Genomic DNA, 24,956 nt, shown 5'->3' on the forward strand with positions numbered 1-24,956 from the left:
CGAAGTAGCATGTATACTACAATGACCTCACAGATCAATTAATTGCTGCATGAAATTATGCTGATGGGCAAAATGTGGGCCCTAGAGGTTAAGCACTTAACTCAAGGTCAGAGATTGGCTGAACTAGAGCCCCAGTTTCCTCAGTCACCATTCAGTATGCTGTCACACCATTGGGATACAGCCTTGTTCTTTAATGCTTTTTATAAATTGAAATGTAGTCTACAAACAGAAATGGCATAAATATTTTCAAAATAATAGTTCAAGCCTTGCTGTGTATTTAAAGAATGATTTAGCTACATATAAGCATCTAAGTACAATGAAGTGTAGCATTTTCACTAATCTTCAATTTAGTGTTCACACTTCACCTTTGGGCTTCAAAACCCTTAGTAGCTTTACAAGGACGTAAGATTCCTTCTGTCTTCCTCGTTAGTCTTCTCTTCAAAAGAATCCTAACCTCTACTAGCACCTTACCAAGGGGAAAGCCACTCCCTTGCTTCCCTGCTCCTTCGCACTCCCATAATCGTCTAATCACTCCTCAACACAGTGAGAGCAAGCCAGAAGCAGCCCACTGCAGCATCCAGGACAGCCCCAGGGCCCCTGAGATGAACATTCTTGCAGATAAGGCAGCAGTGCAGCCCTGTGCCCACCCGCCTGAGCCTCTCCTCCTTACTCTTCTAGCTGCATCTTCACAGAACTCAGTGCCTCAGCCAGAGCTCACAGGAGCCACCCATTTGGGACATACTACCCTTTATTTTCCTTTTTTTAAGGAGTCCATTAAACCATTTTTCACAGAATTTTACTTTTAAAAAACAGAATGCAACAGCATTTTAGAATCGGAATAATTCAACATACGTCAATAATCTTACATTTTGGAAACATTTCTTTTTCTGTTTGGTCATTTTGAATAACTTCCTCTGGATGCCATGTAGAATAATTCACTAGTATAAATATTTTCCATACAATAGAATGGAAAAACAGTGAAGTGACTTCCCCATAAAGTTGATTAGACTCAGGCTGTAAGCCTAGTTCTCATGAGTCATTGACTAATACCTTCCTAGCAACTGACACCTCTTTATGATCGAGGGTAAAGCTTCATCACAACAGGTTATATAAATAGGCAACAGAAACACCGAACTCTGGGCCAGTGGCAAAATGCTGCCAAGTCCCCAGATGAAAGACTGTGGGAAGGCCCACGCCTCCTGAACATCCCCAGAAATACTGGCCCTGCACAGTGGGCTGCCCCATTCGTGTCCTAGACTCCATGCCCCTGACCCAGACAGGCGGAGACTTGGGTGGACTCCAGATTTGAATTTTAAGATATGTACCCATGTAACTTTTTAATTAATCATTTTTTTCCTTGCCTGACAGATTAATTACACAAGAACATGTGCAAATTGTGCAAAACTGCGAGAAAATGCCTCTAATTTTGACAAGGAATGCACCTGCTCTATTCCCTTTTACCTTTCAGGAAAAATGATGGTAGGTGAAATTCAAAAACTCAGTTGGCTTTACACTGATCTATTCCTATGTAACACTTGGCAGTAAGTTCACAATTACCATGAAATGCTTTCCAAAACTGAAAATATAAAACATAAAGCAGGATGGTGGTGGTGAATCCAAAAGATTGTTGAGTTCATATCCCCTCCCTCCTTTTTGAGTATTATTCTCCTCCTTTGTTTCTAAGTTGCAAGATTCTTTACCTATCCAACTTTGTAACATAAATCTTATCTACCAAACAGGTTTTACTCTAAATATCAGAACAGGGACCGTGTGTGAATTTACATTGAATTTAACCACTCATTTTATTTTTTATTTTATTTTATTTTTTTTTTTGAGACGGAGTCTTGCTCTGTTGCCCAGGCTGGAGTGCAGTGGCGCGATCTCGGCTCACCACAAGCTCCGCCTCCCGGGTTTGCACCATTCTCCTGCCTCAGCCTCCCGAGTAGCTGGGACTACAGGCGCCCGCCACCACGCCTGGCTAATTTTTTTTGTATTTTTAGTAGAGACGGGGTTTCACCATGTTAGCCAAGATGGTCTCAATCTCCTGACCTCGTGATCCACCCGCCTCGGCCTCCCAAAGTGCTGGGATTACAAGCGTGAGCCACTGCGCCCGGCCTAACCACTCATTTTATAGTGAGAAAATTAATGGGCTAAGAGGTGAAGTAACTCGGCTAAGGTTACATAGTAGGTTGGTATCAGGGGTCACACACTTGGGAAAACCTTCCTTGGGTCTCCTGAAGTCATTCTGCATGTGCAATTACCTAATTTCCAAGGAGACAGTCTGGCTGTCCGGCACTGTGAGAAACGCCAAAGAAATATTGAGAAAAGTCCCCATTCATGGGCTGATTTAAGTCTCATGTTAGTCAAGTCCTCTGAGAAGCAGATGCCAAGACAGGGTTAGACATTGGAGAGATTTACTGGGTGAAGCCTCTGAGGGGAAATGGGGAAGGAGCAGGAGGAGGCTGGGAGAGCTCTGACCCTTAGAAAGGGGAGGGGAGGAGAGAATGAAGGAGGGAGGGAAGGAGAGAAGTGAGGAATATTTTTCAGGAGATGATGAGTCTGGTTTAGAACCAGCTGAATTTGAGGTGGGAGCAGGGCCTTGGGGTAGAATGCTCAGTGGGCAGCTCAGGAGAAGGCCTCCCTGTACCTAGATTCAGCCCATGTAGAGTCACTTACGAAGGGGAAGGATGGGGGACCGGTTCAGTGTGGAGGATGCTGCAGGGGGGAAAAGTGTAGAGTCCAGAAACAGAACAGGACCTTAAAGTACATTTGAGGAGTTGAAGGAAATCAAATTTTTCATTTGATTAAGTCTTGACTAACAAGTAAGACTGTGGAGGCCATGAAAAGGCTCCTCTCAGATCTACTGCAGGGAGTGTAATTGAGGGATATCCCCAGCTGCTGTGCTCTGGAATCACCGTGTGTTTGCACCAAGGTCATGCTTCCACAGCCACCTCAGCCAGCAGGGACATCGAGGTAGGTTCTTTCCTGGGAGTGGGGACTCTTCTGATGGGTGTCTTTGGGGACTTCCTGTCAGCCTTGCTGAAACTTTAAGAATGCATTGCCGTCTTGGCCCTTCCTCCCTCACTCTCTTCACCCTCTCTTGCTGCCCTCCTTCCTTTCTTCTTTCCTCTCTCCTTTCGTTTTGAGGGCTCAGAAATGCTAAAGTTTTTGGGAAAAAAAGAATCCAAAAGGGCTTCAATTCCCATCGGTCAGTGTCCTCAAAACAGCAAATGAAGTGTTACCAGCTGCTAACCATTCCCTTCAGGCAGAGCCTTCTCATAAAAACCCAACTAAACTACTTAGAGCAATCACAGGGCCTTCAGCTCGGCAGCTACCATGCATGACACATGGGGAACCACAGCAATGAATCCACGCAAGACTCTGTCTTAAAATAAGCAAAGAAATCCTGCACAAAGTGCCACTGAATTTAAAGAGAAGAAATACCATAAAGTGAATTGTGCCTCCAGGGATCATCAAGAAGATGATCTTGGAGGCCTTGTTCAGCTAAATCTTGGACAAAGAATCACTGAAAAGAGACTATTGAAACACTCCAGTCCCTAGTGTGCTGAGTGTTCTTTGCCTGTTTATTTTGTCATATATGTGAACGTATAACTCTGATGAAGTAGAATTCTCTTTTTAGCTTCCAAGAAAATGTATGGTAAATTCCATTCTGTGGATTTCATATTTTCTGTAGTCATGGGTCAACAATAGACGTTCCTGCTTTGGATGAGGGAACGTAATGGGTCCTTCCCACTAAGCCTGGCTTGCTTGCCTTCATGCCAACACTCCCTGTTGACGATAATGCTGCCTGCTTCTTCATCATGGCCCAGCATCTCCCTTTTTCAGTGTTCCAGAAATTATTCTCTTACAAGTGACTGAGCTCTTCAGCCTTTCTTGCATTCTAAGGCTGGCCACATTTACCATGACTTTCCTTCCCTGTTTACCATGGATACCACCTCCCATTTTCCATGCTCATCTTAAAGAAGATGCTCTTTAAGGTCCTTAGGAAATAAGCCAAAGCCTTTCCAAAATGCTGTTTTTGTACAGGGTAAAAGAATCAATGGACTCAGGGACTTGTAAAGGAATACTTTTATACTTCTAGCACTGAATATAGCACCTAACACATGGCAAGCACTTAATAAAAGTTAGGCTTTTATATTTTCAGATGCAGGTCTTCATTATTTTGAAGTTATGGAGTGTATTAATTTTAAACAGCTACACTGGACATTTCTATATGTGCTGTTAGTAAAATCTATGAATATGTAGTTAAATCCATATGGATATTTCCATATGTGCTATTAATAAAACTGTATCAAGTCTGCCTGGAGAATTTCCAGGGCCTTAATATATTACCATAAAGGTGGAACCATGGTGGTAGGTTGTGACTGGGCAGCCTTACTTACATGGCAGCATACATGAAAAACATATCTCTCATGACAACAAGGCTCCTCATGGCTAGGGTGAAAATCACCTTCTTTCTTTTGGATCAGTGAATTATTCCATCTTTTTCTCTATAACAAATAGTTCACCATTTCTTAAGCAAGTATTATGTGCCAGGTACTGCATTAGATCCTAGAGATTAAAAAAACAAAAATTCTAGGCCGGGCACGGTGGCTCACACCTATAATCCCTGCACTTTGGGAAGCCAAGGCAGGTGGATCACGAGGTCAGGAGATTGAGACCATCTTGGCTAAGACTGTGAAACCCCGTCTCTACTAAAAATACAAAAAATTAGCCGGGTGTGGTGGCGGGCACCTGTAGTCCCAGCTGCTTGGAAGTCTGAGGCAGGAGAATGGCGTGAACCCGGGAGGCGGAGCTTGCAGTGAGCGGAGATCGCGCCACTGCACTCCAGCCTGGGCAACAGAGCAAGACTCCATCTCAAAAAAAAAAAAAAAAAAAAGAAATAAATTACAAAAAAAATTTCTAGAGTGGGACTGCAAGTAGCTTCCAGTCTCATGCTTTTCACATGCTCAACGTACACATGCACCTAAATATGCTCAATGGCTTGAATTTTAAATTCTTTTTCATGGATTTGCTGTAAAATCATGTGATTTTTGGTGTCAACACAACCTCTAGGCAAAGCATTTTTCCTCATATTTCTGGGAAATGACAACATTTATAAAACCAAATTTTATATATTGAAAATACGCTTGATTATAAAAATTTTTCATGGCAAGAATGCAGCAGCCCTTAAAAAAACTGCAAAAATAGTTATTTAGTTATTCCAACAATTCTGTATAGACCAGGTTTTCCCAATGTAAAATTTTTTTTTTGTTTTTGAGACAGGGTCTCACTCTGTCACCCAGGCTAGAATGCAATGCCACGATCATAGCTCACTCTAACTTTGAACTTTTGGGCTCAAAGGATCCTCTCCTCAGCCTCTGGAGTAGCTGGAACTATAGGCGCATGCCACATCAGCCTAATTTTTCTTTTTTTCTTTTTTTGTAGAGACAGGGTTTTGCTACATTGCCAAGCTGGTCTCAAACTCCTGGCCTCAAGTGATTCCCCTGCCTTGGCCTCCCAAAGCACTGGGATTATAGGTGTGAGCCGCTGTGCCCAGCCCCAAAATTGATTTTTTAAAAATGATTTATTGGGTTTCTATTTCCCATAAATAGGCTTTGAGTTCCTACCAATTTTTTCTGTGCTTTTATTTTAAAACTTCCCGTCCATGTTTATTAATATTCCAGTTAATTTTTCTTACTCTCTTCTTCTTGCTTTTCTCCCACACAGGGTAATGTTTATATGTACTACAAATTGTATGGCTTCTATCAGAACCTGTATCGATATATTCGATCCAGAAGTGATACACAACTGGTGGGCAAAGATGTAAAAGTAAGGCTTGATTTAATCTGGTATAATACTCTTTTTCTTTTTTTAAACCAAGTGGATTTTTCAGTCTAAAAGAGGAGATGGAAAATAAACTAAAATGCTACAAAACAGAAATGCTGATTTGATTCTTGTGTAAACTGAAGGGACTGGGTAGTCAGGATAACTGTTATTAAAAAGTAGCACTTTCCCTCTCCAGAGCAGTGATGTGAATCTTGTCCAACTGAACAGTTATCCTTTCATGCACCATTTTGATAGCAACCTTGAGTAGTTAGTCTCAGCCTGGCTGAGCCTAAGTACCGTTGTCCTTCCTATCACTGGGGCCTTCAATCCAGCCTACTTTAAGGAAATTGGGCTATATTCGATTGAGTAAAAAGCCTTTTGCTTTAATCGAATACCTTTTCAAACCTATGATTATACATTTTTACTCTTGGTAGATGACAGTCAGCATGCTAGCAAGAAAAGCTAGAATGAAATTTTTTCCATAGCGACATTATTATACTGAAGTGATTTTTAGCAACCACTCTTTTAAAAATGTATTTGGTAGTTGTGTGGATGGATTCCCTGTGATAAGTCATCTAGTCGTAGACTCATGATTTTTGTACTTTTCTGAATGTAATACTTCAATATTGCCGAGGCCCTGAGAGATAGTGTGGAACAAAGTCTCTCCACCTCCACAACCCCATTAGATGGTGATACAAGTGAAAAATAAGTTGTTACTGTTTTAAACCACAAAATAAAATAAGCTACATGTCAATAAAAGGAGGTTTTAAAAATGTACTTCATTATAGGTTTAGCACATTATATAGCACCGACAGTAAGGTTAAGTTCCTTCTTGCAGACATTTTTGGTATGCTATGTATTATTAATGAGGAAAAAACACAGAGACACACACCCACATACATACATATCTCCAAAACACAAAAATGTCCCAGTCTAAGTAAACCAGAGGCCTAGGAAAACCAGGTAGCAGTCTGTAATCTTAGTCACTGCCAATAAGTCATTGGGGGGTGATTTACATTGCCAATGTTCTCACTTTTAACATTCTAAGAGAGTTTACCAAAAGCATTTCTGATTGCTGTATCCTCTTGCATCCAGGCTGTTGAGGATTGTGCCCCATTTAAAACGTCCAACAATAAGACCCCCATCGTTCCTTGTGGTGCTATTGCCAACAGCATGTTCAATGGTAGGTGACTTTTCCTATCTCCGTGGTATACCCTTTCATGAGTGTGTAACAACCTAAATGTCCAGAAATTCACCTCTGAAGCTAAGTGGCAGTTTTTTGTTTTGTTCCATTTTAATTCTGTAAACATCATCTGGACTAAGCCAGAGCACCGACGTACAGTATGTCATTTGCAAATAATTTCTCTCTTGCCAAAAATCGGAAGGAATAGTCAAGGAACATGAGTTAAATGGAGCTTAAGGGTATTTTTCAATAATTGGCTCAATTTTGGCAGGAAAAAGAATGGTCTTGTGATTCCAGCATCCATGGCATGTAGGCGTGTTCAGAGTCTGCAAAATCGCTGATTTATTTGTCAGCTGTGTCTGGTTCTGCATTTCTTCAAAGGGTGGCAAAATTGCTAGACTGCATCTCTAACACAATTTTTAATTTCCTTACAGACACCATAATTCTTTCATACAACATTAATTCATCTGTACAAATTAAAGTGCCAATGTTAAAGAGTGGACTTATGTGGTGGACAGATAAATATGTCAAATTTCAGAATCCAAGTTCCAAGAATCTTGCTGATGAATTTAGAGGTAAGATCCATACAGCAGCTCAATATACGTATCTTTTTTTTTTTTTTTTTGAGACAGAGTCTCGCTCTGTCACCCAGGCTGGAGTGCAGTGGCGCGATCTTGGCTCACTGCAAGCTCTGTCTCCCGGGTTCACGCCATGCTCCTGCCTCAGCCTCCTGAGCAGCTGGGACTACAGGCACCTGCCACCACACCGGCTAATTTTTTGTATTTTTAGTAGAGACCGGGTTTCACCGTGTTAGCCAGGATGGTCTCGATCTCCTGATCTCATGATCCACCCACCTCGGCCTCCCAAACTGCTGGGATTACAGGCATGAGCCACTGTTCCCGGCCACTTACCTCTTTATAAAAACTTTGTTTCTTACATGTGGGGAAATGTTTATGAATCCTCCTTCTTTGTCTCCTTGTTGACTCCTTTTTGTTCTAAGTCTCCCTACCATGAACATCTCCAATGCATACCTATCAAAAACATGAAATGCTTGATGCCCTGGTTTCTTCCAGTTTTCATTAGGGAATAGACAATGGTTTAAGATACTTATTGCTTCAGCTATAATAAGGATGAACATGGAATTTGTTGTCCAAACTGGTACCCTTTAGAGAGTGAAAGGGGGCACTTGAATAGCCATATACTTACTTTTTCATTTATCAATCAATAAATTGACATCATATTGATAGACTTATAAAATAATCCAATTAAAAACTGTTTTCTTGGGAGGCCAAGACAGGCAGATCGCTTGAGGTCAGGAGTTTGAGACTAGCCTGGCCAAGATTGTGAAACTCTGTCTCTACTAAAAATACAAAAAATTAGCTGGGTGTGGTGGTACGTGCCTGTAGTCCCAGCTACTTGGGAGGATGAGGCTGGAGAATTGCTTGAACCTGAGAGGTGGAGGTTGCAGTAAGCCAAGATTGTGCCACTGCATTCCAGCCTGGGTGACAGAGTGAGACTCCGTCAAAAAAAAAAAAAAAAAAAAAAAAAAAAAAAAAAAAATCAAAAATTAAAATAGCATGTACATTACACCAACTTACAAAAAAACTACTCCAGTTATTATCTAAACATTAAAAGATAACATAAGCTGAGTCCTGGAGGGGGCTTCAAGATGGCTGACTAGATGTATCTGGTACTTGCTTCTTCCACAGACAGGAACCACAGAGAGCGAGTAGGTAATCACTCTTGGAATTTACAGAAGAATACTGGAATTCAACAGAGAAGAGATGGGAGGGGCTGCCTCCTTAGAGGAAAGAATTTGGCCAAGGGGCATAAGGCAGAGGGAGAGACCGAGGAGGCAAGTTTTAGAGCAGGAGTGAAAGTTTATTAAAAAGTTTTAGTGCAGGAATGAAAGGAAGTAAAGTACACTTGGAAAAGGGCCAAGCGGGCGACTTGAGAAATCCAAGTGCCCTATTCAGCCTTTGACTTGGGGTTTTACACATTGGTGTGGTTCTGGAATTTGCATCTCTCCTCCGTTGATTTTCCCCTGGGGTGCGCTGTCTGCACGCACAATGGCCTGCCATCACTTGGGCGGGAAGGGGGGGGGCGGGGCACACGACCCGTGTGTTTACTAAAGTTGTGCACATGCTCATTTGAGGCATTTTTTTCCTTACCAGTCAGGTGTTCCTAGAGGAAAGTCATGTATCAGTTAAACGCCTCCATTTTGCCTCTTAGTGCACATGCTTGAGCCTCCTCACCCAACTCCTGAGATTTTATTGGGAAGCTGATGATCACCAGCTTCAGGTGTTTTCTACTGGGAGACTGCGGTAACCTGGCGCCAGCTGCAACCAATTATTATTTTGCAGAGACAGTTTAACAACCACCTGACTATCACCTGATGGTCACCTGACATTCCTGGGTTGGGTGCCTCTCCTGCCCTGCTCTTGCCTGCCTAACTACCTACTCTAACAGATGCTCCAAAAGCAAGGAAGGAGGGGAAGAAAGGCGGCCTGTTTGGCTGGGATCAGCTGAAAGTCTGGGGAGGCCCCCTAGTGAGGGAAAAGAGTAAGTGAGAGATCTCCAGCAGTTCACATTCCCACTGCTGACTCCTACAACCCTAGTCATGGAACAGCCCCTTGACTCTCATGGGCCATGAGACTAACACAGGGAGCTCCCTGGAAACCGCGTGAAGGCATTACCCCAGAAAGAGAACTCATGCTGGGTCCCATAAACTCCAAAGTCCTAAGCAGCTGCAGCACAGCACCATTTTGAGAGCCCAGCCCATACCAGACTGCATCCTGGGCAGCTGCCTGAGCCTGCTGCCTGGGCGGCAACAGGAGCCACAGGTAGCAATCTGCCCTAGTAGAGGGGCAGCCATGTTTTCAAATGCCTGGACGACAATGAAAAACAGGCCAGGCGCAGTGGCTCACGCCTGTAATCCCAGCACTTTCGGAGGCTGAGGTGGGTGTATCATGAGGTCAGGAGTTCAAGACCAGCCTGGCCAACACAGTGAAACCCTGTCTCTACTAAAAATACAAAAAGTAGCCGGGCATGGTGGCGCATGCATGTAGTCCCAGCTACTCAGGAGGTTGAGGCAGGAGAATCGTTTGAACCTGGGAGGTGGAGGTTGTAGTGAGCTGAGATCGCGCCACTGTACTCCAGCTTGGGCAGAGTGAGACTTCGCCTCAAAAAAAAAAAAAAAGAAAAAAAACAACAACAACTCTGCCTTCATCACTAGGAAGGCTACAGCCCAACGTGAGCATTCTGCCTATGGCCTTGGGGTCACTCCACCCTGGCCCACTGCAGTCAGCATCTGCATGCACCACTGGGGAGCCTGAGGGCACTCCTCAGCCTGGCTGGAACCCCTGCAATACCTGAGCACATAGTCCAGGAGCCTGGGAACCACACAGCCCAGCCCACCACCAGTGGTGCATGAGCACTCCTCCCAGTATCTGAGGTTAGGCCCACTCAACCTGTTGCTACCACCACAGCTGGCACCCACCCACACATGCCACCTGCACGTCTGGCAACTGGCTTGCCCAACCCATGGTAGCTGCCACCAACACCAGCGAGGACCACTGGGGTCCCAGAGCATTGTCCCACCACTGCTACTGCCATTGTCCATACCACATCCACAGCCCAGACACTCAAGAACCCATCAATCCACCTGGCCCACCACTGCCATTCCTGGCACCCGAGCAAGCCATCTGGAGGCCCAAGAAGCAGCCTGCCTGGGCTTCCTAATACTAGTCACAGTGTACATCCTGGGGTCCAAGGACCCCCGTGCTCAGTTCACTGCTGCCATCACTGGGGCCCAAAAACTGGCCTACCTGGTGGTGCCCTAGTCCCCAGCAAAACTTCACCACAGCCTCCACTAACAACCACACTCTGAGCCACAGAAGAAATCACTGACACCATGGATGCTGTTTAAAGCCAAAGAAATCAAACACTGTAACTGCCCAAAGGATTCTTCCCGCCCTTCCGTAAACAAAATTGACTCACTGAGACCATGTCATTGCAGTAAAGCAAGATTTTAGTTGATCTGAGGCCGGCCACACCACACGGGAAATGGAGTTATTACTCAAATCAATCTCCACGAAGGCTCGGAGGTTAGGAGTTAGATAGTTTGGTGGGCAGGAGGCCCACCTCCTGGTAGGGAGGATAGGGAACATGCTGATTGGCTGGGTCAGAGATAAAATCATAGGGAATCAAAGCTGTCCTCTTGTGCTGAGTCAGTTCCCGGATGAGGGCCACAGGACTGTTTGGCAGGTCCAGGTGCGGCCATCCAGTTGTCAGAAATGCAAAAACCTGAAAAGACATCTCAAAAGGCCAGTCTCAGGTTCTACAATAGTGATGTTACTGCAAGTAACTGGGGAAGTTGCAAACCTTATGACTTCCAAATAATGGCTGGTAATTATTTAGAATTCAAGCCCCTCTCATCCTCCTAACATGGCAGCCTTTCATTAGTTTTGTAAGAACACTTTAATTTTGAGAAAGGACTATTATCACTCAAACTATAAACTTCTCCCAAAGTTAGCTTGGCCTACACCCAGGAATGAGCTGGGGCAGCCAACCTGTGGGGCTAGAAGCAAGATAGTCAGCCATGTCAGATTTCTCTTACTGTTATAATTTTGCAAAGGAGGTTTCAAAACTATCCTACTGCATGCACCCAGAATCAAAGCCAAAGTGCCCTACCCAACCAACACCATAGACATACCTTTAAAAAAAATCCTCCCTCATAAAAGCAAAATTTAAAAATCGGAAGATGTGACTATAATACCAGATGCACAGATATCAACGGAAGGATACAGAAACCATGAAAAAGCAAGGAAATGGGATACCTCCAAGGAAACACAATAATTCTCCAGCAACAGCTCCCAATCAAAAAGAAATCTGTTCAGGAGTATGTTAATTTCCATGTATTTGTACAGTTTCAAGAGTTCCTCTTGGAACTGATTTCTAGTTTTATTCCACTGTGGTCTAGGAAGATACTTGGTATGATTTCAGTTTTTTAAAATTTATTGAGATTTGTTGTGTGGAAGAGATAAATACAATTGATAAACCACTAGCTGGACTAACCAAGAAAAGAAGAGAGATGCTTCAAATAAGCAAAATCAGAAATGAAAAAGGAGATATTACAACGATACCACAAAAAAACAAAAGATCATCTGAGACTACTATGAACAGCTAACAAACTTTTATGCTAACAAACTGGAAAATCTAGAGGAAACGAATTCCTGGAAACATACAACCTTGTTTGAACTAAGTTTCAATAAAGATTCAGACTTGTTCAAGTTTGAACTAAGTTTGAATTAGGAAGAAACAGAAAACCTGAGCAGACAAATAATGAGTAGCAAGACTGAGTCAGTAATAAAAAAATCTTCCAACAAAGAAAAGGCCAGGATTGGATGGATTTCCTGCAATATCCTACCAAATGTATAAAGAATAACTAATACTAATCCTCCTCAAACTATTCCAAAAAATCGAAGATGAGGGAACTTTCTCTAACTCTCTACTTCTGCAAGACTAGCATTATTACCCTGATACCAAAACCAGACAAGCACACAACAAAAAAAATGGAAACTATCAGCCAATATCCCTGATGAACATAGATGCAAAAAATCCTCAACAAAATACTAGCAAATCAAATCCAGTGGCACATCAAAAAAAAAAATGCACCATGTTCATTACACATTCTATGCATGTAACAAAATTTCACATGCACCTCATAAATATGTACAAATATATCAAAAACAAATAAATAAAATGTAAATCTTTTTATTTTTATTTTTAGTTACCAGCTCTTACACAGAAAAAGGTGAGTTTTTCAGCATTTAAAAAAAAAAGTAAATCTAAAAAAGGGATAACAATCAGAATAATTATTCTTCATACATACTCACATGCTTTAATGAGTTTCTTGGCCATATCTGTCTTAATTACGTACTTGTGTATTTTTCTAATGAATTTATTTATGTTTTTTACCAAGGCCTTGTTAATTTTTTCACAAAATTGTAAGCTTTTTTTTTTTTTTTTTGAGACAGGGTCTCACTTTGTTGCCCAGGCTGCAGTGCAGTGGCTCAATGACAGCTCACTGCAGCCTTGACCTCCTAAGCTCAAGCTATCCTCCCACTTAGCAGCCACCCCAAGTAGCAGGGACTACAGGAGAATGCCACCATACCCAGGTAATTTTTTTTTTTTTTTCCAGACAGAGTGTTGCTCTGTCGCCCAGGCTGGAGTGCAGTGGCAGGATCTTGGCTCACTGCAACCTCCTCCTCCCGGGTTCAAGCAATTCTCCTGTCTCAGCCTCCTAAGTAGCTGGGAGTACAGGCGCATGCCACCACACCCAGCTAATTTTTGTATTTTTAGTAAAGACAAGGTTTCACCATATTGGTCAGGCTGGTCTCGAACACCTGACCTCAGGTGATCCACCCACCTCCACCTCCCAAAGTGCTAGGATTACAGGCGTGAGCCACCGCGCCCAGCCCCCACCCGGCTAATTTTTTAATTGTTTGTAGAGACAGGGTCTCACTATGTTGCCAAGGCTAGTCTTGAACTCCTGGCCTCAAATAATGCTCCTGAGACAAGGATTTGAATGTAATAAATAAATAAATAAGCAATCCTCCTGCCTCAGCCTCTCAAAGTGCTGGGATGACAGTCATGAGCCGCCATGCCTGGCCTGTAATCTTTTTTAAAGTCTCATTTTATGGTTAATCAATTGGAAATTGTATACATCTTTAGCTGATTCTTTTCCTTTGACCCTAACTTCATTTATTGAGAAAATATTCTATGGTGCTAAGGTATCTATTATGCTTACAGCCAATTTTACTAAATGGAGGATATTCTCAATTGTAATTTTTTTTATTGAAATATGTTACTATTTTAACCCAAATATTGACATAAGCACTGTCTTTTTGACTTCACGTAAGTTTTTTTTTCTCATTTTGGTTCTTTGGAGCACACCATGAAATTTAGATAAAATCCTACACCTTCTCAATATAATATCATTCTGGCACAGAAAATGTTGTCCAATTGGAAGTACAGCCAAGTGCAGTGGCTCGCGTCTGTAATCCCAACACTTTGGGAGGCAAAGGCAGGAAGATTGCTCGAAGCCAGAAGTTTGATACTGGCCTGGGAAACATTGTAAGATCCTGTTTCTATAAAAACAATAAATAAATAAGAGCACTATCAAAAGAGTCTTCACATATGTCGAGATACTCCAAAGCATAATTACAGAATTTTTTTTTTTTTTTTTTTTTTTGAGACGGAGTCTCGCTCTGTCGCCCAGACTGGAGTGCAGTGGCGCCATCTCGGCTCACTGCAAGCTCAGCCTCCCGGGTTCACGCCATTCTCCTGCCTCAGCCTCTCTGAGTAGCTGGGACTACAGGCGCCCGCCACCACGCCCGGCTAATTTTTTGTATTTTTAGTAGAGATGGGGTTTCACCATGGTCTCGATCTCCTGACCTCGTGATCCGCCCGCCTCGGCCTCCCAAAGTGCTGGGATTACAAGCGTGAGCCACCGCGCCTGGCCTATAATTACAGAATTTTAAAATCGAATCTTATACATACTGTGAACTCCCATTATGTAATGTATTCAATTATTCCCTTGCTCTTATATGGGTAAATTTCAATGTCTTCTTGTTTGCAAGTGTGGTTTCAATAATTACAATTCTCTAAATCTTCTAAAACTAGAGTTTTTGGTATTCCATATTTCAGATACTTTGTTTAAAGATTTTCAACTATTTTGAACAAAATGCAACCAAAGTTAGAGGGCTTATTTACAGAAAAATTTCAGGGTTGTGGTAGGACAGATGGCTTGATATAGAAAAAAGTTATTTACAGCCTCAAACCCTTCTAAAATTCTGTCTGGTTGATGATGCCCAACAAAGAGAGACCACACATACTACCGCATTGAAGTATTTGTTTAATTTAACATGTGTCATTATAAAAATTTTGCAATGGAAAATTCAGTTTTTTGGCCAGATGTGGTGGCTTGTGCCTGTAATCCCAGCACTTTGGGAGGCCGAGGGGGGCAGATCACAAAGTCAGGAGTTCAAGACCTGCCTGGCCAACATGGTGAAACCCTGTCTCTACCAAAAATACAAAAATTAGCCAGGCGTGGTGGCGGGCGCCTGTAATCCCAGTTACTTGGGAGGCTGAGGCAGGAGAATTGCTTGAACCTGAGAGGCAGAGATTGCAGTGAGCTGAGATCACGCCACTGCACTCTAGCCTGGGTGACGGAGTGAGACTCCATTTAAAAAAAAAAAAGAAAAAAAGAAAATTCAGTTTTTCTAACTGTTAATATATAGTAATACTTGAATTTGTACAACTACAGCTCTTCATTTGATTAACAAAATATTGTAGCTTGTTTAGATACAATTGTGAATTATGTATGTACCACGACTAATTCTAAGTATATTTCTTCTCTGTCAATTTCTCAATTTACTAAGAGCATTATCTTTACTCTGATTTTGTGCTCCACCAAATTTGCAGTTATCACTACAGAACCAAACAATTTAAACCTGATTGTTGAATTTTGTTTAGGGGGTTTTTGGTTTTTGGGTTTTTTTTTTTTTTTTTTTAGACACAGTCTCTGTCTGTTGCCCAGGCTAGAGTGCAGTGGCACAATCTCAGCTCACTGCAACCTCCACCTCCCTGGCTCAAGCTATTCTCCCACCTCAGCCTCCTGAGTAGTTGGGACTCCAGGTGCATGCCACCACACCAGCTAACTTTTTTGGGTTTTTTTTTTTTTTGTAGTGATCGGGTTTCACCATATTCCCTAGCCTGGTATCAAACTCTTGGGCTCAAGTGGCCCACCCTCCTTGGCCTCCCAAAATGCCAGGATTATAGGCATGAGCCACTGCACTTGGCCGATTGTTGAATTTTGTAACTGAACTTACAGTAATGTTTATAATGTCAGAGTTTTCATTGTCAAAGATTGAACTTCTAAAAGGTTTGCTTTGATTTCATGAAGAATCAAACCGACAAAAATCAAATCATTATTATAATTAACCTATTTGATTTTTCTGTTTAAAGTATCTGAATACATTCATATAAAATTGACCTCATGTAACTATTTACAAATTATTTTTGCACTAAGCCAACACATTAAAAGCTGCTCTTTGATTACAAAAAAAGAAAACAACAACAACCCGTAGCTAGGCACAGCTGTGCACACCTGTAATCTCAGCTCTTGAGAGGGAGGCTGAGGAGGAGGGTCGTTTGAGCCCAGGAGTTCCAGTCCAGCCTGAGCAACATGGCAACAACCTGGCTCTAAACAAACAAACAAAACAAAACAACATGTAATAAAAAAGCAAAACTAGAAGGATATTCATTTGATCTAAATGAAAAGTCATGCTCACATGATATGCAAGTGGACCTTCTGTAGATTGCTGTCTTTGGACATAATCTTTTTTTTTTTTTTTTTTTTTTTGAGACAGAGTCTCGCTCTTTCGCCCAGGCTGGAGTGCAGTGGCGGGATCTCGGCTCACTGCAAGCTCCGCCTCCCGGGTTCATGCCATCCTCCTGCCTCAGCCTCCCCAGTAGCTGGGACTACAGGCGCCCGCCACCACGCCCAGCTAATTTTTTTGTATTTTTTAGTAGTGACGGGGTTTCACCATGTTAGCCAGGATGGTCTCAACCTCCTGACCTCGTGATCCAACCGCCTCGGCCTCCCAAAGTGCTGGGATTACAGGCGTGAGCCACCGTGCCTGGCCTGTCTTTGGACATAATCTTTAAAAAATAAGCATAAACTTTTGAAGTAAATTACAGTGTTCTTCAGCAGATGTATATCTTTTGATTTTCACATGGTCATTTGAGACCACTATGGTACCCATGGTGGGGGGTAAATATCAACCAACATTGCAAGTATAACATTCAATCATCTTAAAAAACTGTACTGAACTTTACATGAAATATGCGTTTTCCATTTTTTAGCTCTTCACAGCTAAAATGAATTATTAGCAAATAGGAAACTGATACCAAACAATACAATAGTTATATAATCATACCATATAAGTAACAAGGACAGGTGCGACGGCTCACGCCTGTAATCCTAGCACTTTGGGAGGCCAAGGCGGGTGGATCACCTGAGGTCAGGAGTTCGAGACCAACCTGGCCAACATGGTGAAACCCCAACTCTACTAAAAATACAAAAATTAGCCAGGCTTGGTGGCAGGCACCTATAATCCCAACTACTCAGGAGGCTGAGGCAGGAGAATCACTTGAACCTGGAGAGCGGAGGTTGGAGTGAGCCAACTTCACTTCAGTGTGGGCGAAAGAGAAAAACTCCATCTCAAAATAAATAAATATAAAATAAAAGTAACAAAACCACTGTTGCAAGAGAGTTCAAACTACTCTCAGCAGGACTGCTCAGCATCTAGTTCCCACACACGCATCATGTACCCATAACCTAACCCATAATTTTCCACGTTTCTCACTGACCCCATTGATTTGCAGCCTGGCAGCTTCGCACATCTCACAGGCTAACACAGAAAGAAACTATTGCCTAACTGGCTGGAATGCTTAACAGCTTGCATGGGTTACAGGGATATGTTTTATTATGTTTTGACGGGAAGGGTCTCTGGTTGACTTTCATATATAATCATATGTAAAAGTAAGCATTCCATTCACTGCACATGGACATCTCATACACTACTAGCTAAGATCATGGCTGGATGCTGGAAGGATGAAATTATATGTACCTTGTGTGGGATACAAGCTAAATCAGATGAGATAATGAACAACAGACACAAACTGGGACTGCACTAGGCAAACTGATATATATGGTCACTGTATCTATAATTGAATTACTGTTTTCAAAAGGGACTTGGCAACATTCTGTAGCATTTTCTTACCACATAACCATAGGCCTATACACAAAGGGCCCTTAGCTTTCTCTCATCTCCTGCTGCACTTTGTTCTTACCTCTATTGTTAAGAGTTACATTATACTCTAATTATCTGTTTATATACCTGTCATGCCCACAGCCTGTAAATCCTTGAAGAAAGAGATTGGGTCTTTTGCAGTTTTGTAAAAGATATGTTTAGGAACACAGATTCAGGGCATCTTGAATCTATGCTCCCAAGAAGAAAATAATTTTTATTAAAAAAAAAGAAATGCTTATAGATAAATAAATGGATCAATACAAATGACCCAAATGAACTTAGAAAATGAAGTTGATGTCTCTTAGACCATACTTTTCATACTCTCCAAAGACATGGGATGGGATAGAAGTAGGAGTTGGTAGGGGAGGACATGCTTGAACCTGCATTTTTAACAAGCCCCCTGGGTGATTCTGATGTCAGTGGCTCATAGGACACACTGCCTTCAGTCACGAGCTCAGGCCAAAGTAGAGAGAAGGTGAAGACCACAGTGCAGGCACCAAAGGCAATTTCAATTTTGATCAAAATTCTTCTAGCATCAGCGATTGAGGTCTTGGGAAGAGCCCAAATAAGTGGGCTCTACAATATTTGCAGAAGATGCTGCAGCAGAGGATTATTTCCCAAGGGAATATAAGTGTACAAACATATGTCAGCAGATTAACCCAACCACACTCCACATATACTTTTACAAGCACCACAGCCCATGCTTAGAAAACAGGTCTGGGTTTCTTTCAGGAGAACATAGTTTAGTCAGTAGTCAGAGTTGAGAAAGAGTGACTCTCTATTTAGCATTCTAGCATCCTACAAATAGTAGAACTGGCTTTATGGAAGTAAAAATTTCATTAAGCAATTTACTCTTTCTGACTAGCTCTTTACAATTCTGTATGGTTTTTGTCATCAGATTTAACTGGAATCTTTCATCCCTTTATCAAGCATTTATTTAATACCACTATGGGCCAGGCACTAGACTCAATGCCAATGAAAACACAGATGAGGATGACACTGTTTTCAAGAGTCTCCTATAGAGTGGGAGAGACAAACATGCTTCCTGTTGTAAAGTGGGAAGTGTGAGAATGACAGTAAACTCAACAGGCTCATCTCTAGGAACTGCCCTCCACCCTGTGCTTCCAACATTTCTGTGGCTCCCAAACCTACCAGCCTTCCTGACTTGAGAACAGGCTCACAATGCCTATGCTTTCCACCTCCTCCCACTTACCAATTTCTCCTCTCTCCTTCCAGCTTTAGCTCTTAGATGCAGTGCTGCAGTGAACATCTGTGTAACCCAATCTTCATGCCATGATTATTTCCTTAGAATACATCCCTAGAAATAGAATTTCTGGGCCAAAATGTATGCAAAATACGAAAGCATTCAATGCATGTTCCTAGATTGCCGAAGAAGTTAACATTCCTATCTGCTCTATACAAGAGTTCTCATTTTGGCCGGGCGCGGTGGCTCACGCTTGTAATCCCAGCACTTTGGGAGGCCGAGGCGGGTGGATCACGAGGTCAGGAGATCAAGACCACGGTGAAACCCCATCTCTACTAAAAATACAAAAAATTGGCCGGGCGTGGTGGCGGGCGCCTGTAGTCCCAGCTACTCGGAGAGGCTGAGGCAGGAGAATGGCGTGAACCCGGGAGGCGGAGCTTGCAGTGAGCCCAGATCGCGCCACTGCACTCCAGCCTGGGTGAGAGAGCGAGATTCCGTCTCAAAAAAAAAAAAAAAAAAAAAAAGAGTTCTCATTTCTACCGCCTCATCAATGGTTGTCATTTTTTCTTTGTTAAATATTAACCAATTTTTAGATGAAAATGGTATCTTGGTTTAATTTGCACTCCTTAGATTACTAGTAAAATTAAATAAAATAAAGATATTTCCCAATAAAAGTTTTAAAAAGATATTTCCTATGTTTATCACTGAATGCAACCACCATGATCATTTTGTTCTATTTTTTTAATGCTTTATATGCATTGAATGTAGTTGAAGACACAGTATGCATATAATTTGATAGTCTGCTCTTTTTTTTTTTTTTTTTCTTTTTTGAGATGGAGTCTTACTCACTCTATCGCCCAGGCTGGAATGCAATGGTGTGATCTTGACTCACTGCTACCTTCACCTCCCAGGTTCAAGCAATTCTCCTGCCTCACCCTCCCAAGTAGCTGGGATTACAGGAGTGCACCACCATGCCCAGCTAATTTTTGTATTTTTAGTAGAAACAGGTTTCACCATGTTGGCCAGGCTGGTCTTGAACTCCTGACCTCAAGTGATCCACCCACCTGGGCCTCCCAAAGTGTTGGGACTACAGGCGTGAGCCACCACACCCAGCCGATATTCTGCTCTTTATTAACTTAATGAAAATATCATGATCATTTCCTTAGAATCTTTAAAGCTAGTATTTTTCATGGTTGCACACTCAGGTAGCTAACACACACATACACACTTTTTTAAAAAGTATAATTTATATTTCTATTTCTTCAAGAATGCAGAAGTTCTTTCATTCTCTACATTCTAAAGAAAACTGAAGAGGATAGATGATTTTTTTCTCTATTATATCCCTTATTTTCTTCCCACAGGAACCACAAAGCCCCCAAACTGGCCCAAGCCTATCTATGACTTGGATAAAAAGGATCCGAGAAACAATGGCTTCCTCAATGATGACTTCATTGTGTGGATGCGGGCAGCTGCCTTTCCCACTTTCAAAAAACTGTATGGTCGACTCAATCAAACACACCATTTTATAGAAGGCTTGCCTGCTGGTAATTATAGTTTCAACATAACCTATAGTATCCTTTTATACCACTTTTCTTTCTGGAGATGAAAGAAAACCTGGCTGCTGGTTGTTGAGTTATTTCATTCTATACTTTTCTATTTTCCAATCAAATCTGTATACAAAAAAAGAAAAGTGTAAGGGAGGATAAAATTCTCCTATTCCCTCCCAGAGGCTCCAGCTGGGACTGACAGATTAATAACAGAAAAGCATATGAATTTTATGCCTTTAAATGTACATGTGAGCCCTTACAAGAAAAATGGAGACTAAAAAAGAAGTGCCTAAGTCTAAGTGCTCATATACTAGGTTGAACAAAGAATGGCAATTGTAGAAATGTAACTAGGAAGATAAAGGTTAGTTTAGCAAGGGTTTTTTTTTGTTTGTTTTTGTTTTTTGTTTTTTGTATAGATTTCTCTCAGTCTCGACTCTCTGTCTGGGAGGCCGAGGCAGGCGGATCACGAGGTCAGGAGTTCGAGACCAGCCTAACATGGTGAAACCACGTCTCTACTGAAATTACAAAAAAAATTAGCCAGGCATGGTGGCGCATACCTGTAATCCCAGCTACTCAGGAGGGTGAGGCAGGAGAATCACTTGAACCCGGGAGGCGGAGGTTGCAGTGAGCCGAGATCGCACCACTGCACTTTAGCCTGGGCAACAGAGTGAGACTCCGTCTCAAAAAAAAAAGAAAAAAGAAAGAAAGAAAGATTAAATAACACTGGGCCTAGACATCTGTTAAAAAAAACCGTGAGGAGAAGCATGCCAGATAGGATGGGAGGAGATGGAAGACTATGAAAATAGAGAGGAGTTTGATAAGTAAATATAGACTAAGAATTACTAAAACTGAGACTACAGAACCTTTTATTCTAGGGAAAAGTATCATAGACCACAGGAGCTGTGGACTCAAGGGACAGGTCCAGTTCATCCAAATCCACGAGGTGTGCAACAGGCTCTGCACTGAAGACGCCGTGTTCCCCCCTCCCTTAGGCACAAAGCCAGCATGTGGGAATTAGTGCCCTAATGATTAGGGATATATGGTTCAACTTAGGAGACACATGCTTATTTTTACTTTTATTTACATTTTGAGACAGGGTCTTGCTCTGCTTGCTCTGTTGCCCAGGCTGGAGTACGGTGGTGCAGTCACATCTCATTGCAGTCTTGACCTCCTGGATTAGGTGATCTTCCCACCTCAGTCTCTCAAGTAGCTTGGACTGCAGGCACTCACCACCATGCCCAGCTAATTCTCTCTCTCTCTTTTTTTTTTTTTTATTTTTTCAGAGATGGGGTCTCCCTTGTTGCCCAGGCTGACACATGCTTAAATATAAAAGTCTGAATTTTTTCACTTAATGTAAAAATACAAATGTAGTTCTTGATTTGAAAACAAACAGGATTTAACTTTAGCATGGCACCAAACACTACCTTTAAGAAATTATATATTTAAATGCAATTTACACTAACTCTTGTCTTTAGATTTAATTTTAAAGTCTCCTCCTGATTCTCCCTGAGGTAGCATTCTCTGCAGGCAGAATCATTAAAGGCCTTTTACACGACTTTGAAATTGCAGCCCAGTTAGCACCGCTGTGTTCATCCTCCCAAGGCTCCTGGCTAGTTGGGTTCAATGGGACCCCCAATGGGCCAATTTTAACACAAAATTGTCCACCTCCTTAGTTTCTTTACTTTTCAGGGAGGCTGAATAAGAAATTCTTGAGGAGAAGGGAATGACGGCATGTGCTCCAGTTCCCTGCTCCAACTTTTCTTCTTTTCCATTCTAGAACAGGTATGTGGACATCTCCATTCTGACAGGGAAGTGGGAGCATTTCTCAGTCAGAAAGGCCCCCACTGATGAGACACCGTCTCTGCCTCTCAGCTTTTTGTCTCCTTTTGTTTACTGACCAGGAGGAGGTATGACTTCAGTTAGTTCCTTTAGCAGGGTGTCTAGTTCTATGAAAATGAAAATGAGGCCGGGCACGGTGGCTCACGCTTGTAATCCCAGCACTTTGGGAGGCCAAGGTGGGCGGATCACGAGGTCAGGAGATCGAGACCACGGTGAAACCCCGTCTCTACTAAAAATACAAAAAAAAAAAAAAATTAGCCGGGCATGGTGGCGGACGCCTGCAGTCCCAGCTACTCGGAGAGGCTGAGGCAGGAGAATGGCGTGAACCCGGGAGGCGGAGCTTGCAGTGAGCCGAGATCGCGCCACTGCACTCCAGCCTGGGCCACAGAGCGAGACTCCGTCTCAAAAAAAAAAAAAGAAAATGAAAATGAAAGCCACAAATATTGCCTGTCATGGAGCATTATAGGTACATCAAAGAGTAAACCCTTTGAATAAGAATTTCAGCAAACTCCTCTCTCCCTCAAAAAAATTTAAGCAGAGGTTGAAAGTTGCTTAAAACTTGTCTCTCAAGGTGGACCTTCTGATTCTGTCAATTTTGGGACTGCCTTACCATTAAAGCAGTTACGGGTGCATTCAAGGAGCAGGAAAAAGCTTCATGCACTACGATCCCACGATGCGTTACAATGACTTTGGGGTTGGGAGGATGAGGAAGGGAGGCATGTTCCCAATAACAGAGACATTCTGTTTCTCCTCTCCGGACATGCTTTCCCTGGGTGACTTCATTCACAGTCATGTCTTCATGCTAATCCCTCTCAAATCAAAATCTTTTGTGTACATAGAACTTCAATCCTAAGCTTCAGGCCTATACCTGCACTACCTGGGTACAGCTCTGGTGTGAGTATTATCCAACCAGACTAAGAAAGTGCCTACCATTTCTAAGGGGAAAAAGATGTTCTGTGTATGAGGAGAAGACCCTCTCATATAGAACAGAGGGAGGGAGAAAACAGGCAGATGGGTTGAGGTAGCACCCAAGGACCTGGTGACAATGAGGAATTCTGATGGAAAAGGAGACAGAACTAGTTTTCTACTAATTTTCCTTGTGCCTTTAAATAGCACGTTGCCAAGTGATTTGAGGCCCTTTAATAGCTTTGCTGGGAAATGCCTCCGTCCTGTGCCGTTGCTATGAGAAGCCTTTCTTTGTTTATTAGTTTGGTTTACAAAAGGCACCAGATGTTTAAAAACCTCAGGCCACATGTATAATCAAAATGACATCATTAAAATGCTAATGATAGCAAACCCACTTCAAACACTTTCTCCCCAGCATAGGGATACTGGCCTTTCCAAAACCCAAATGAATGTACCACCTTTAGTTTGACTACCAAAAATGTTTTGTGATCTTTTTGTTTGTCTGTTCTTCACTCCCCTTAAAGAATTTTCCCTGAGGTAGGAATTCGAACCTTAGCCTACTAAAGGACTATAGCCTGCCCTGGGTCTCCTGATTCATATATAAAAATTTAGGTTTGTATTATTGTAATTTCCTTGGGTTTGCCAAAGGAAATTAAATATATTTGTTCATTATTCAGTTGTCTGTAAGTCATTCAGATCCGTGTCAGAATCTCTTTCATAGCTTACAACTATGTAGAGGGAAGGCTTGTTTTTATTTTCATTCCAGCAAGATACAGAGTAGTGCTTGGTAAAGATTAAGTTGCACCATATGAGATTAGATATTTAACCATTTTTTTACCTATAAAAAAGAGCAATTTTATATGTGTCAACCTAATATCTTCAGTATATGCAATACTAGAAATGTGAAGTGTTGAGAGAGATCCTTAACAGGTCTTCTCAGACTTCCCAGTAACCAGGTTCCACGGAGAAAAATCAGTTGTTCTCTCCACCCTGACATGGTGTGGGGGTAATAGCATTTTCTTAGGTCTTGCCTACACAGTGACAGGAGCTATGACATGGTTGGCCTCCTTTACCATGATGGCAATTCACATCATGCTGAAAAACAAGAAAATGTCCTTCTTCCATCAATAAACTCAAGCTTTAAAAAGAAAAGGAGGAAACAAAACTGGACAGTGAAGTAACAGAACCAAAGATCTCTGAAGGGCTGGAAATGACTGGGATGTTTCAACATGGGGAACTAGGTTGACTGAACTAAAATCAATTTCAAATAGATAATGAAGAGAATTTTAGAGTTAAAAAGAAGAAGGAAGAAGAGGGGAGGCATAATTATACGTAGTAAAATGTCCTTGGTATGGGGAGAATAAATCACTCTTGAGCTCTAGACCAGTTCTCCAGTATTTATTTGAAGTCCTTGAGCCGGAAGGCAGGTGAACTCTGTTCAAGAGAGTGTCATCACCAGAAAAGAGCAAGCAACCTGGGGTACCCATGATTAGGTGAGTCCTAACCATCAGATCAGGCTCAAAACATGAGTCTTCACTGGCTATTTGAAATTTGCTTTTATTTTTTTT

The 24,956-nt window shown here is 42.1% G+C and overlaps 1 protein-coding gene and 1 long non-coding RNA gene across 10 annotated transcripts in view; one reads left to right on the forward strand and one right to left on the reverse strand.

Annotated features, from left to right (window-relative positions):
* The window catches only part of LOC129471429 (uncharacterized), a 150,078-nt gene that overhangs the window by 72,375 nt on the left and 52,747 nt on the right, over positions 1-24,956 (reverse strand). The window lies entirely within an intron of this gene.
* The window catches only part of LOC129471424 (cell cycle control protein 50C), a 31,402-nt gene that overhangs the window by 4,635 nt on the left and 1,811 nt on the right, over positions 1-24,956 (forward strand). Inside the window, exons 3-8 of one of the 4 annotated variants that reach the window (XM_063630588.1) lie at positions 1,369-1,479; positions 5,731-5,832; positions 6,925-7,012; positions 7,447-7,587; positions 20,458-20,667; positions 24,338-24,954. In XM_063630588.1, the coding sequence (XP_063486658.1) occupies positions 1,369-1,479; positions 5,731-5,832; positions 6,925-7,012; positions 7,447-7,587; positions 20,458-20,667; positions 24,338-24,519 (834 nt within the window). In that variant the 3' untranslated portion in view covers positions 24,520-24,954. Of the gene's footprint in view, positions 1-1,368; positions 1,480-5,730; positions 5,833-6,924; positions 7,013-7,446; positions 7,588-20,457; positions 20,668-21,735; positions 22,694-24,328; positions 24,955-24,956 lie in introns of those variants that run through there. The other 3 variants (XM_055259948.2, XM_055259947.2, XM_055259949.2) reach the window with 3 other exon arrangements.

The sequence above is a fragment of the Symphalangus syndactylus genome, chromosome 21, assembly GCF_028878055.3.
Source record: "Symphalangus syndactylus isolate Jambi chromosome 21, NHGRI_mSymSyn1-v2.1_pri, whole genome shotgun sequence".
Classification (NCBI taxonomy): domain Eukaryota; kingdom Metazoa; phylum Chordata; class Mammalia; order Primates; family Hylobatidae; genus Symphalangus; species Symphalangus syndactylus.